This window comes from Bos mutus, chromosome 3 (assembly GCF_027580195.1).
Source record: "Bos mutus isolate GX-2022 chromosome 3, NWIPB_WYAK_1.1, whole genome shotgun sequence".
NCBI lineage: Eukaryota > Metazoa > Chordata > Mammalia > Artiodactyla > Bovidae > Bos > Bos mutus.
Window position 1 is genome coordinate 103,320,098 of NC_091619.1, and position 14,831 is coordinate 103,334,928.

General features: G+C 44.2%; 1 protein-coding gene across 4 annotated transcripts in view; it reads left to right on the forward strand.

The window, feature by feature from the left end:
• The window catches only part of CFAP57 (cilia and flagella associated protein 57), a 78,521-nt gene that overhangs the window by 17,946 nt on the left and 45,744 nt on the right, over positions 1-14,831 (forward strand). For 2 of the 4 annotated variants that reach the window (XR_011463749.1, XM_070368308.1), the window contains exons 8-12: positions 422-587; positions 1,566-1,679; positions 9,021-9,233; positions 10,536-10,709; positions 13,312-13,473. Coding sequence is in view for 3 of the 4 variants with exons in the window: in XM_070368308.1 (XP_070224409.1) it covers positions 422-587; positions 1,566-1,679; positions 9,021-9,233; positions 10,536-10,709; positions 13,312-13,473 (829 nt within the window). In the remaining variant the exon portion in view is untranslated. The remainder of the gene's footprint in view (positions 1-421; positions 588-1,565; positions 1,680-9,020; positions 9,234-10,535; positions 10,710-13,311; positions 13,474-14,831) is intronic. The other 2 variants (XM_070368309.1, XM_070368310.1) reach the window with 2 other exon arrangements.

Consider the following 14,831-nt stretch of genomic DNA (forward strand, 5'->3'; position numbering starts at 1 on the left):
CTGTTTCCTCCTTTCAATCCTGATCACTTCCCCAACAACCCTCAACTTCCAGCGATTTTATCCTCCGGGCACAGAATCCCTGAGAATCTCCAGCTTCAATTGGCCCCAGAACATAACTTCTTTGCTTTTACATATAGCTGCTGGGGCTGCTAGGGAAAAAACTGTGCAATACTTCTGAGTTGGAGATCTGAATGGAGCTGTATCTTCCACATCCCTAAACACCCCTTGATCAGTCCCTTCACATGCCATACTCATTGCTGAACACTATCCTCAAATAACAAAAATCTAGAAAAAGAGGTACCAGTAATTACAAGTAATAAAGTATCTCAAATGCCGTTATAAAAATACATACCAGATACAATGGAATGCTCAAGGGACTTAGTGGGCTAGACTTTTATTCAGTAATGTATCTTTTTCACAGTTCTTTGGAACTATTTAAGGAATACCAAGAAGAAGCTTATACAATCAGCCTTCACCCATCTGGACACTACATTGTAGTAGGGTTTGCTGACAAACTACGCATTATGAACCTACTTATTGATGATATACGTTCTTTCAAGGAATACTCCGTCAGAGGGTGCAAAGAGGTAAGAGCTTCTGGAGGTAAGTATCTTGGAAAGTCAGAGTTGAAATATCATGAACTAACACAGCTGAAGAGGTAGACCAGAGAATGTCTTAGAGAATTTTAGTGGCTTAAAAAAATCCAATTTTTCCACCAAAGTTACTGAGTGTATTGGTCCTGTCCCTTTTCTTTTTTGCTCACCTTTGAACCAAACCGTGTGAGATCCCACCTGCAATCTGTCCTCTCTGTGACTGTGGAGTAATTTTTTTTAAGCATTGAAAAGGAAGTTATCACATATTCAGAGTCACAGTTGGGAGGACAGGGTTGGCAATTGGGAGGGATCAGGGAAAATGAGCAACAGTGAAATACAGTAGCTGCTGCTGCTGCTAAGTCGCTTCAGTCGTGTCCGACTCTGTGTGACCCCATAGACGGCAGCTCACCAGGCTCCCCCATCCCTGGGATTCTCCAGGCAAGAACACTGGAGTGGGTTGCCATTTCCTTCTCCAATGCGTGAAAGTGAAGTAGCTCAGTCGTGTCTGACCCTCAGCGACCCCATGGACTGCAGCCTTCCAGGCTCCTCCGTCCATGGAATTTTCCAGGCAAGAGTACTGGAGTGGGGTGCCATTGCCTTCTCCAAAAAGACAGTAGCAGCCTATCTGATTTCCCCCATCCCCATCCCGAAGATGACTTACAGAAACAAGACAGAGTTTTAAAGATCACTGTCCCACTCTGAAACTTCTACAGGCAAAATGAGTATTCCATTCTCTGATCCAAACAGCTTCATGATTCATGCGCATGGTAGTGTCAGCATCTTGGCCAGTATGAGCTATAGGAATAGTTACATCAAATAGGCCAATTCTGAGTCCTATTTACACCTTCCCCCAATTCCCAGTCCTGCACGTGGTATCAGCATGAACTCTTTGGGAAAAGAAGCTCTCAACTACAACCTCCAGGTAAACCGCTCTTTCTTTCACTATTGGGCTCTCCCTATATTTCTTTGCAGTGTTCCTTTAGCAATGGAGGTCACCTGTTTGCTGCAGTCAATGGGAACGTGATTCACATTTTTTCCACCACAAGCCTAGAGAATATCTCAAACCTTAAAGGACACACAGGGAAGGTGAGTGAGTGAGCAGTGTCCAGGGAAACAAGGGCACAGAGTCAAACATCCTGCTGGCCAATGGGATAAAAGAGAACCAAAGAGAGGTGATTCTTTTCTTCTCGGAGGTCCCTGTCTAGTTGAGGGAAAAGACAATAAAACAAATGCACATACAGATTTAAGTACTAACTGCAGAAAACTCAATGAAAGAAAAATATGGGTTGTTAGAAGAGGAAGTGATGAGGAGTTGACATGGTGGAGATTGGGATGTTCACAAAGGCATAGTCCTAAGGAGTGAGTCAGAATTAACCAGACAGACCTAATAGGTCAAGTAATTGCCGACAGGGATCCAAAGACCCTGAGATGGAGATGGCTAGGGGTAGAGGAGGAACTATCTGTGGTACTGAAACATAGGTATCAAGAATGAAACTTGGCGTGAGCTAAGATTGGTGAGGTTAGCAGGGCCTGAGTTCTTGAAATCTTGTTCATGGAACCTTATAGGCCCTGGTAGCTCAGCTGGTAAAGAATCCACCTGCAATGCAGGTGGAGACCCTGGTTCCATTCCTGGGTCGGGAAGATCCCCTGGAGAAGAGATAGGCTACCCACCTCCAGTATTCTTGGGCTTCCCCGGTGGCTAAGTCAGTAAAGAATCCACCTGTAATGCAGGATCCCTGGATTGGGAAGATCCCCTGGAGGAGGGCATGGCAACCCATTCCAGTATTCTTGCCTGGAGAATCCCCATGGACCGAGGAGCCTGGAGGGTTACAATCAGTGGGATCACAAAGAGTCAGACACCACTGAGTGACTAAGCACAGCATATACTTTATCCTCCTTTTTCCTTGAAATCACTGAAGACTCTCAGACCAAGAAATGATATGACCATATTTGCATTTTACAAGATTACTTTGGCTTCAGAGTAAAGACTGTATTGAAAGGGATGAGGGTAGAAGTGGTAAGGAGATTGTTGTCTACGTAATGATAGTATTTTGGAGCAGGATGGGGCTGGTACCAATAGGAAGAAATGTATGCATTCAAAAGATATTTAGGAAATTAAACCAGTAGCACCTGAAGGTAAAGTGGATATGGAGCATGAAGAAAAGGGAGACACCAAAGACTGAAAGGGTAAGAAGTCAGCAGATGAATTTAGATAGAAAAAGCAGTGGGAAAAGAAAGGCATTCTAGGCAGCAGGACATGTTACAGGTAAGGGGATGGGAGTATGGAACAGGACGGTGGTCTGTGGTTTATAGGCTGGAACACTGAGCACATCTGAGAAGTGATACAAAGAGGAGCTGGAGAAGTTTGTTGCATCATGGAGTGTGTGTGTGCCGTGCCAAGGAATTGGACATTAGTCTGTAGGGGATGAGAAATAACTGAAAGGATTTAAGAAAACAAGTAATGGGATCAGAAAGAGAATTTTCCAGACAGTACTGAAAATGGTTTAGAGGGAAGGGAAGCTGGAATGAAAGAGGTCAGCTAGAAAGTGAGGGTGAGCGAGGAACTAGGAACTAAACCATGGCTTTCATAGTAGGGACAGAGAGAAGAAACCTATTACGCTCTATTTTGGACTTGTTATGTTTGCTGTGTCCATGAGTGTGGTATGTGAGACTAGACGTCAGAAAGAAGTCTGGGCTAAAAATTTCAATTCAGGGAATGAGGTGGTAGTTAGTGGAAGTCAGAGGTGTAGATTAGATCACTAAGCACTCGTGCAGAATCTGAGATCATGGTCAGGAGACAGGTGAGCAACATGTAAGGGACTGGTAAGAAGAGAGAGACTGCAAATGAAGGTGCAGAGAGAACCTGGAATCAAGGAATTGTATCAAAGCAGCCAGGGAACTAGTTTCCAGACAGATAAAGAAGTCAGTGACCATTGACTTCAACAACTAACAGGTCATAAGTGTAAGTGCTATTAAGAACAAGTGTATTGAGAGCTACTGAGCGTCCTCCACTCCAACAGGGTGTTGCAGAAATTTAGAGGAAAGCATACCAGGTGAATGTGATACTCTTTCTAGACCCGTGCACATCCCCATAGGAAGCCCCACCTCACCAACCCGGGGAGCAGCCATTTGTTCCATCACTTTACCAGAATCTATAACACTTGTCTCTAATCAGGGATATATGTTAGGTTTACAGGTGTGCTATTAAAAGAAAATACAAAAACAAACAAAAAATATAGATGGAGCATGCAGCCAAAACCATGCATATAGGGAAATTTTTAACATTAAACATGTATTGGAAAAATGATAAAGATGAAAATCAGTGATACAACCATCCATTGAAAAAGATAAGAAGTAGAACAGCAAATTAATTCGAAGAAAACAAATTGAAAGACATCATAAGGATAAGAGCAGGATGGAACAGAGAACATTTACACGATAGAAGATCATCAAACCCAAACTTTGTTTTTTGAAAGCCCAAAATGGACAAACCTTTAGCACAATTGTTTAAGGGAAAAAAGAGAGAGAGAAGATACAAGTAACCAACATGAGTAACAAAAAGGAGTTATTACTACAGGTCTGATAGACATTTTAAAAGATTATAAGAGAGTATTATGAACAACTTTATGTAATTAAATTTGAATAAATATCAGATCAGATCAGTCGCTCAGTCGTGTCCGACTCTTTTCGACCCCATGAATCGAAGCATGCTAGGCCTCCCTGTCCATCGCCAACTTCCGGAGTTCACTCAGACTCACGTCCATCGAGTCAGTGATGCCATCCAGCCATCTCATCCTCTGTCGTCCCCTTCTCCTCCTGCCCCTAATCCCTCCCAGCATCAGAGGCTTTTCCAATGAGTCAGCTCGTCACATGAGGTGGCCAAAGTACTGGAGTTTCAGCTTTAGCATCATTCCTTCCAAAGAAATCCCAGGGCCGATCTTCAGAATGGACTGATTGGATCTCCTTGCAGTCCAAGGGACTCTCAAAGAGTCTTCTCCAACACCACAGTTCAAAAGCATCAATTCTTTGGCGCTCAGCCTTCTTCACAGTCCAACTCTCACATCCATACATGACCACAGGAAAAACCATAGCCTTGACTAGACGAACCTTTGTTGGCAGAGTAATGTCTCTGCTTTTGAATATGCTATCTAGGTTGGTCATAACTTTCCTTCCAAGGAGTAAGCGTCTTTTCATTTCATGGCTGCAGTCACCATCTGTAGTGATTTTGGAGCCCAGAAAAATAAAGTCTGACACTGTTTCCACTGTTTCTCCATCTATTTCCCATGAAGCAATGGGACTGGATGCCATGATCTTCGTTTTCTGAATGTTGAGCTTTAAGCCAACTTTCTCACTCTCCACTTTCACTTTCATCAAGAGGCTTTTTAGTTCCTCTTCACTTTCTGCCATAAGGTGGTGTCATCTGCATATCTGAGGTTACTGATATTTCTCCCGGCAATCTTGATTCCAGCTTGTGTTTCTTCCAGTCCAGCGTTTCTCATGATGTACTCTGCATATAAGTTAAATAAACAGGGTGACAATATACAGCCTTGACGAACTCCTTTTCCTATTTGTAACCAGTCTGTTGTTCCATGTCCAGTTCTAACTGTTGCTTCCTGACCAGCACACAAATTTCTCAAGAGGCAGATCAGGTAGTCTGGTATTCCCATATATGAACTGACAAATTCCTAGAAAAATTGAATCTGTAATTTAAAACCTGACAAGGAAAACTATCACTGGAGAAGTAGATCAAATTTTAAGGAAAGCATGACACTAATCTTGGGGGGGGAAACTCTTCTAGAGAATTTTTTTTTTAAAGTAAATACTTCCAACATTGTTCTAGGAGGCCAGCATAGTTGTGATACCAAAACCTATCAAAGACATCACAAGAAAGGAAAATGGCAAGCCAGTCTTGTGTGTGAACATAAAGATGTCCTAAATAAATTGTCATCAAACCAATCCAGCAATATGTTAAAAGGATAATACAACATGACCATGTTGATTCATTCTGCTGCTGCTACTGCTAAGTCACTTCAGTCGTGTCCGACTCTGTACGACCCCATAGATACAACATTGTTTTAGATTTTGAAATCATTAGTGTATACAACATTAATATAGTAAGGATTAAAAAGCATATGCTTATCTCTATAAATCCAAATATAATAATCAATAACATTGACAGTGTATCAATAACATAACAGATTTAAAAAGCACTTAAAATAATGGGGAATGTACTTTATTATAAAAAAATCTTATATAAGACATTTATTTTAAAAACCTACAACAATCAGCACACTTGATTATGAAATTGTGAAAGAGAACAAAACATGATGCCTTCTGTTAGCCTTGTACTGAGTTCTATCCAGTGCAATAAGGTACAAAACGGAAATATACATTAGTCCATGCTTAGTTGGCTCCTCAGTCATGTCCAGCTCTTTGCGACCTCATTGACTGTAGCCTGCCAGGCTCATCTGCCCATGGGAATTCTCCAGGCAAGAATACTGGAGTGGGTTGCCATGCCCTCCTCCAAAGGATCTTCCCAACCCAGGGATCGAACCCAGGTCTCCCACATTACCGGCAGATTCTTTACCATCTGAGACACCAGGGAAGCCCAACATTGGTCCATGGGGCTGCCATAACAAAATAGCCCAGACTGGATGGCTTATGAAGAGCAGAAATTTTTCCTCATAGTTCGGAGGGTGGGGAGTCCAAGATCAAAGTGCCAGCACAATTAGAAGAGGGCCCTCTTCCTGGTTTCAGACTTCCTGTAGCCTCCCATGGTGGAAGGGGCGAGCTAGCACTCGGGGGCCTTTCCTAAGAGTGCTCATCCCATTCATGAGGGGAGAACTCAGGACCTAATCACTTCCCAAAGGCACCACTTCCTAATACCATCACCTTGGGATGTCAGGATTTCAACATGAATTGAGGTGGGGCTGATGAGAGACAGAAACATTCAGACCATAGCAAAATAAGAGGCATGAGGGTTGGAAAGGAAGAAATAAAGCTATTGCCACGGACAGCATAACTGAGTTTGTAGAAAATTTAGAGAATTTGCAGATAAACTATTAAAATTCGTGAATCTGGGAATATTGTTGGAAATTATTATATTTAAGTCCCTTTTTACATAATAGTGACAAACGATCAAAAAATGTCATTTAAAAGGTAGAGCTCGGGCTAAGACATGGCTAAGGATGTGGCTGGCAGAACTGGAGTCATGGAAACACCCAAAAAGGTGTCCAGTTGGTCAGGAGGTTGGCTACGTAGGAGGAGATTGAGAAAATGTGTCGGAGGTATTAATGTATTGGAGATTATGGGAGCCAGTCGCTCTACTGGAGAACGGAGTTACAAATATGGAAAAGGGAAAAAGTTAGAATGTTGTTTTTATTTGGCAGTTTTGTTCAGTGACTTGGTAACCTAATTCTGAGAAGTCTTTTTTTCTCCTGCAGTGGGCAGCCTCAGATGTCGCTGCTCGGATGTTTTTCTTTCTTGATCTTTTAGCCTGGTTACCTAGGGCTTGTCCCTGGGTTGACCTAAGCCACTTAATTAGTCATAGATTATGCTTAAGCCCCCTTCCCCAGTTATATTTTCACCCTTCACTGTTGGATTTTTGTTTAGAAAACAGAAAACTGTGATTTTCCTGTCACAGTTCATGGAGTTTATGCTTTTGCTCCATGTTTAGCCAGAAACTAGTAGTTTTGAGGTTCCCTTTCTGACTATACCTGAGAGGGTGCAGCCTCAGCCATGCACCCCACCTTCCAGGCTGCCAGGCATAAGCATGATGTTATTTCTAAGCCTGACTTCCTGGGAAATGCCCCTGGGTCAGAAGCTTATTATTCAGTTGGTGTTGGTCAGATGTTGTATTTAAACCCTTCATGCCTGTGAAGCTTCCACCCTGTGTCAGTGGGGTTTTGTACAGCACAGGAGATGCTTTCAAGTGTCCCCACATCCTGCTCTGATTTCTCCTGAGTGTGTGCAGCACAGCACACACATCAGCCTTCCCGATCCCCACAGTTGCCTCTCATCCCGGAAGGGCTCTCTCAACTGTCCCCTTCCCTTCTTCTTCCTGTTCTAATTCTGTTACTGCTCTGCCATTTTGCTTCTATCAGGGAGTTTCCAGCCTTCTCTTAACTGCCCTCCACCTAGATCTCCACCAATTTAGATGATGTCCATAGGATGAAATTCTCCATGCTCTGTTCCAAATAAGTCAGTCTCCTCCAGCAGAGCTGTGGAGCTCATTGTCTTATGACCAACATCCCCCTGGGAAGAAGTTCTGCTCCACTGCACTGAGTGGAGGGTGAGGGGTATCGACTTTCTTTCCCAAGAGTGACCTCCCTACTCTGTGCGTGGAAAGGGGGTGGGATCCCTCGTCTCTTCAGCTCTCCCCTCATGGTGTAGAACCCCCACCCATTGAGTTAACTGGGGCAGGGGCAACTGGGGTACCAGTATTCTCAGGCTTCTGCACTTGGAGTAGAGCTTCCCCAGCAGGTGGGGACTGGCTAGGGGAAGGGAGATGAGGCCCTCTTGGCCACGCTTGCCTGGAATAGAGCTTCTGGGTGGGGATAAGAAATGCCAGCAGGTTTCCCAGGATGAAACCATAGCCAATGACTAAGCTCTGGGGGAGAGAGGGAGCCCCACCTTTTGGCTACAGCTGCCCAGAGTACACTGGAATAAAGTGTTTGAGGATGAGGAGGGTAAAGCAGCGGAACAGTGCTTATCTCCCCCAGTCTCTGTTCTTCCTGAGATTGAGTAGATTTTCTTGAGTGAATGTTTCTGCATTTTCTCTATGCCCTTAAGACAATTGCCAGAGACTTTAAATAACTGTTTTTATAAACTTTTTGGCCACACCACGAGGCATGCAGGATCTTAGTTCCCCAACCAACGATCAAACCTGCACCCCCTGCAGTGAAAGCGTGGATTCTCAGGACTACCAGGGAAGTCCCTAAATAACTTTTTATGATTTTTAAGTTACCTATTATGTAAGGGATAGGCCAGCTGAAGTTCTTACTCTGCCATTTGGAAGTACTCTCTCTATGCAATTTTTGCAACTCCTTTGATATATATATATATATATATATATATATGTATAATTATTTCAAAATAAAAAACTTTTGTAAAACATAGCAGTGATTGATTGCAGCATTATAGGAATTATTATGATTCAGTCTTTACATTCATAAAGCGAGACAGAAATGAGAATATTTAATCTTCAGTATTTTGCAAACGTCTGAGGAAATAGAATGCTAACTTTCCTACAAAGCTATGATTTGTGTTTACTGAAGGGTATGTTCCAGGAAAGGACACTCTGCCTCAGCATAGTGAATCACATAAGGGGTTCTCCTTCTCTCCTTGAAAGGTGTGTGTGTGTGTGTGTGTGTGTGTGTGTGAATGTACATGCGCACTCCCAACTGGGCGCATCTTCATCCCCCGTAGATTCGTTCAGTTGCGTGGAATACCGATGACAGCAAGCTGATTTCCTGTGGCACAGACGGTGCTGTGTACGAATGGAGTCTGTCCACAGGAAAGAGAGAGACCGAGTGCGTGCTCAAGTCCTGCAGCTACAACTGCGTCACCATCTCCCCTGACGGCAAAATCATCTTTGCTGTTGGGTCAGACCAGACTCTCAAGGAGATTGCAGATTCCTCAGTGAGTCTGCCCCTGTCCCTCCTCTGGGCTGCTGCCTCGATCTGCAGAAGACAGCTTCCTGTGTTTACAGCAGAAAGGGCTTCTCTGAGAACAGGGCCCTTCTTCTTGGGAGAACACCTGCCTCCTCATCCCTAGAGGATCAGCTCAGTAGTTGTTACTTCTGGAATTTCCTGCCCAGTGCCCACCTGACTCGTTTAAGTTGTGGGGCTCTTTTCCATTCCTCCTTTGCTTGCTGACTGTAACTTGTCTCTCACCCTGGAGGGAAGGAGGTCAGCAGCATCTCTAAATGGCGCTCTAACCCGTGATTTGCATGTACTTTCGTGGGCTAAAAACAGAACCGTAGTTATTGCTATCACCTAAGCTTGCCTCCATAATTGTTTGGAAATCCCCAAACTCTGAAATTTTAAAATTATGCACCTTGGCTCCCAAATAGTTAAGGGAGGAAAGAAGAGCTTGGCAAGGACACTTCCTGGAAAAGGAGCAGTGTCCTCCTCCACGAGTCCAACCGAGAGGAGGGTATCTCTCCAGTATACCCCCAGGTAGCCCCCAGCGTGGTGGTTTCCACGGTGCTGCACCAGAACAAAGCTTCTTAAGGGGAGGGCCATGGTTCACATCTCATGGTATCCCTACTAGGTGGCACAACACATGGCCCACAGAAAACACCCAGTAATAATTGGTGGCTAGGTGGATGGGTGGGTGGATGAGTGAATTAAAGAGTGAAGGAGTGAAGTAATTCCCCGAGAGTGTAGTTTTGTTCCTATAATGGACATTAATAACTATTTGCTGGATAGATTTATGATCCACATCCCATTATTAGTTTGAGATACATGATAAGAGTAGCAGTTGAGAGCATACTCTCGGGAGCCTGAGTGCAGTGGGTGAGTTGAGGTAACTGACCTAGCCTCCCTGTGTCTCTGTGCCTGTGTTTCATCATCTTTAAAATAAGGATGGCAGTAACTACCTTAAGGGGTTTTGTGAGGGTTAAATGAGTCACAACCTGTAAAAGCGGGAGAGCGCTTCTGGGTATCTTAGGAAACTTTCCCTAGATTTCCCTAGATTAGTTTCCCTTAGGAAACTCCTAACTCCTAGAACTGTTTACTCACCAGTCAAGCCGCCAAGAAATATTTAGTTTGTGCCCTTTTATGTGCTAGACACTAAGCCAGATGCTAAAAGGGATGGAAAACACACATTTTAAAATCCAGAAGTTGCCCTAATGTTGCTATTAAAAGCAAGGAGAGTGACCTGGGGACACTGGGGATGCGCTTCAGCCCCTCGCCCTGAACAGAGCTGGCTGTGTTTCAGGTAATTCGAGAGATGTCAGCATTTGACGTCACCTACACGGCCGTCGTCATCTCCCACTCCGGGCGCATGATGTTTGTGGGCACCTCGGTGGGGACCATCCGAGCGATGAAGTACCCGCTCCCTCTGCAGAAAGAATTCAATGAGTACCAGGCCCACGCAGGTCCTGTCACCAAGGTGAGGGGGACTTTCCCTGGGGTTCAGTCCCAGATTCAGGTCTTGAGCGATCCACCTGGTCCTGCCTGCGGCGTACCTGGTTCATCCCTTCCCCCTCCCAGCACCTTGTCTCTCCCCTTATTTATTAATCCAGCCAAGCGTTCAGTAAACACTCACTGGCTCTTAATGCTCTTTGTTTGAACTACTCCCAGGAATTTGTCCTAGGAAGTGGTCAGAGGTGCTCCTGAAGATGTATGTACAAGGTTGTTCATCATATTATTTTGCATAATAAAACATGGGCCATTTGAGAGATGCTGAAGGGCCCTGCTCAGCTGTTCTCTACAGGCCAGCACCCTCCTGTCCCGGCTGCTAATGGCTCACAGCTGTCCTTCTCCACCGGGTTGTTCTGGACTAAAAGGAGACAGCCTGGGAGATGAGCCCCCATCCCTCCCCAGGGGCAATAACCTGAGCACACTTTTGTAAACTGTCCTTCCATCCCCCCTTCTAAAAAAGCAGTGTCCCTGTTTACAATGGGATCCTGAAGAACAGCCTCTGGGAAATGTGTTCTCTCTCCCTCCTCCCTCTCTCAACTCCAATTGAACAATACCAGCCTCTGAGGTTTTTCATTAAGTCCCAAACTTTAAATTGGCTTGCCTGCAGACACATCCTTATTAGGAAAGGATTTTTTCATTATAAACCAGAACATTCCTGTACTGAACCTGAGTCTTGGGTCCAAAGTAAATTACTATCACATATCTCCCCGCTTTGCTTTAGAACCACTAAATTTTGTGGATGTTTACTTTTCTGATTATAAAAGCAGGACATGTTTATTTTAGGAATAAAAATCCTAATCAGTTCAGTTCAGTTCAGTTCAGTCGTTCAGTTGTGTCCGACTCTTTGTGACCCCATGAATTGCAGCACACCAGGCCTCCTGGTCCATCACCACAGTCCCACCACCATGCCTAGTCCTCAGCAACCACTAATTTATCTTCCTTTTCTATAACTTTGACATCTTGATCATTTTATGTAAATAATCCTAACAGTATGAATATGAAATTATCAAAATGTCAAAGTTATAGAAGTGGAAAATAATCATACAGTACCTGGAGAAGGAAATGGCGACCCACTCCAGTATTCTTGCCTGGAGAATTCCATGGACAGAGGAGCGTGGCGGGCTACAGTCCATGGGGTCACAAAGAGTCAGACACGACTAAGCGACTAACACACAGTCATACAGTATATGACCATTTGCGAGGAGCTTTTTTTCACTCAGTGTAATACCTTTGATCTCCATGTCAGTTATTTCATATATCAATACTTTATTCTGTTTTCTCTGAGTAGAATTCCACGGTAAGGGTGTGCCGTGATTTGTTTAACTGTCTACCCCTTGTAAGATATTTGATTTTTCCCCATAGGTTTTGGGCTGCTACAAATAAAACTGCTATGAACAATTCCATACTGGCTTTTATGTTAACATAAGTTCATTTCTCTGGGGTAAATGCCCAGGAATACTGTTGCTGAATCATATATTGCAAGTATATTTATTTAGTTTTTCAAGAAACTGCCAGGTTCTTTTCTATTCCTTTCAGCAATACACAAAAGATCCAGTTTCTCTGCATCATTGCCAGCGTTTAGTATTATCACTATTTTTTTATTTTAGCTGTTCTAATAGGTATATAGTGACATCTCATCATAGTCTTCATTTGCATTTCTTTGAAGGAAAGTTATGACCAACCTAGACAGCATATTAAAAAGCAGAGACATTACTTTGCCAACAAAGGTCCATCTAGTCAAGGCTATGGTTTTTCCAGTAGTCATGTATGGATGTGAGAGTTGGACTGTGAAGAAAGCTGAGCGCCAAAGAATTGATGCTTTTGAACTGTGGTGCTGGAGAAGACTCTTGAGCATCCCTTGGACTGCAAGGAGATCCAACCAGTCCATTCTAAAGGTCCTGGGTGTTCTTTGGAAGGAATGATGCTAAGGCTGAAACTCCAATACTTTGGCCACCTCATGCGAAAAGTTGACTCATTGGAAAAGACCCTGATGCTGGGAGGGATTGGGGGCAGGAGGAGAAGGGGACGACAGAGGATGAGATGGCTGGATGGCATCACCGACTCGATGGACGTGAATTTGAGTGAACTCCGGGAGTTGGTGATGGACCAGGAGGCCTGGCGTGCGGCAGTTCATGGGGTCACAAAGAGTTGGATATGACTGAGCTACTGAACTGAACTGAACTGAACTGAATGATTAATAATGTTGAATCTTTTCATGTGCTTATTTGCCATCTGTATTACTTCTCCAATGAGATGTCTCTGTATCTTTTGCCCACTTCGTAATTGGATTATTGGTTTGTTTTTTTTTTTAACTGTTGATTCTTTTGTGTACCTAATAATTGACTCTAAATATTCCAAATCCACAGAGAACATATACATAGCCTTGTCTTTTCATTCATTCCCAGAAGCCCGTGAGGGTTTCTGTCTCACTCTTTTCTAAGATCAAATTTTCCTCCCAGGGAGGCTGTGCCTGGGCTTGCATGGGGTGGGGATCTTGCACAACCACTGACTCAGTCCTGGTCTGCACGGCCTGAGAATGAAAGCCTCCTCACCATGCTCGTTCTCCTCAGATGTCGATCACCTTTGACGACCAGTTCCTGCTGAGCATTGCCGAGGATGGCTGCCTGTTCACCTGGAAGGTCTTTGATAAGGATGGTCGGGGAATCAAGCGAGAGAGGGAGGTGGGCTTTGCTGAAGAGGTGCTCGTTACCAAGACAGACATGGAAGAGAAGGTAAGAATTGGACCTGACGAAGAGCAACAGGGAAATTGCCTGTCAGGCCGCGTCCAGTGTCCTGGGACCGGCATAAAGCCCCTCCCCAGCCTGGCTTCACCTGTGCCCAGTGCAGACCACCCCCCACCTCCACTGCATCCTGTGTCCTTCCCACCCGCCTGCGCTTCTGCCATGTAGTCATTCTGACTTACACTGAGCTGTGCTCTCAGCCTGTTACCTAGCTCTCCTCTCCTACTCTTTGCAAGCAGGTGCTGCTGCTGCTAAGTCGCTTCAGTTGTGTCCAACTCTGTGCAACCTCCTAGACGGCAGCCCACCAGGCTCCCCCGTCCTTGGGATTCTCCAGGCAAGAACATTGGAGTGGGTTGCCATTTCCTTCTCCAATGCATGAAAGTGAAAAGTGAAAGTGAAGTCACTCAGTTGTGTCCGACTCTTCTCGACCCCATGGACTGCAGCCCACCAGGCTCCTCCGTCCATGGGAGTTTCCAGGCAAGAGTACTGGAGTGGGGTGCCATTGCCTTCTCCTTGAAAGCAGGGACTGTGAAATAATTCGCATAATTATTGTGACATAATTAATGACCAGCAGTTTCCAGCACATGCCAGGCATGCGGGAGACAGTCAGTAAATACTTACAAAATTAATGTGACACACTGAGTATTCCAGTTGTATCTGTGAAACTTAAATAACAGCTGGTATCTGGAACCTTTTTTTTAAAAAAAAAAAAAGAAAAAGATATTTATAAAACAGTCCTGAAATTCACTGCTTTCAATAATAAAACAATAAAAGTAATAATATCCAGTAACCAACCGTTTTTTTTTTTGGGGGGGGGGGTGGACTTCCCTGGTGGCTCAGTGGTAAAGAAGTGGCCTACCAATGCAGGAATCATAAGTTCGATCCCTGGATCAGGAAGATCCCCTGGAGGAGGAAATGGCAACCTACTCCAGTATTCTTGCTGGGAGAATCCCATGAACAGAGGAGCCTGGTAGCTACAGTCCTTGGGGTCACAAAAGAGTTGGATACAACTGAGTGACTAAACAACAACAAACCTTTTATTTAGGTTTGCCACAAACCAAACACTGTGCTAATTACCAATACAGGAGATACAGGTTTGGTCCGCGGGTTGGGAAGATCCCCTGGAGGAGGAAATGGCACCCACTCCAATATTTTTGCCTTGGAGAAATTCAATGGACAGAGGAGCCTTGTGGGCTACAGTCCATGGCATTGCAAAAGAGGTGGACACGACTTCACGACTAAACAACAGCAAACCTTTTTTTTAGGTTTGCCACAAATCAAACACTGTGCTAATTACTTTATAAGTATTTTCTCATTTGAATCTCACAACTGGAGAAGATACTATTGTT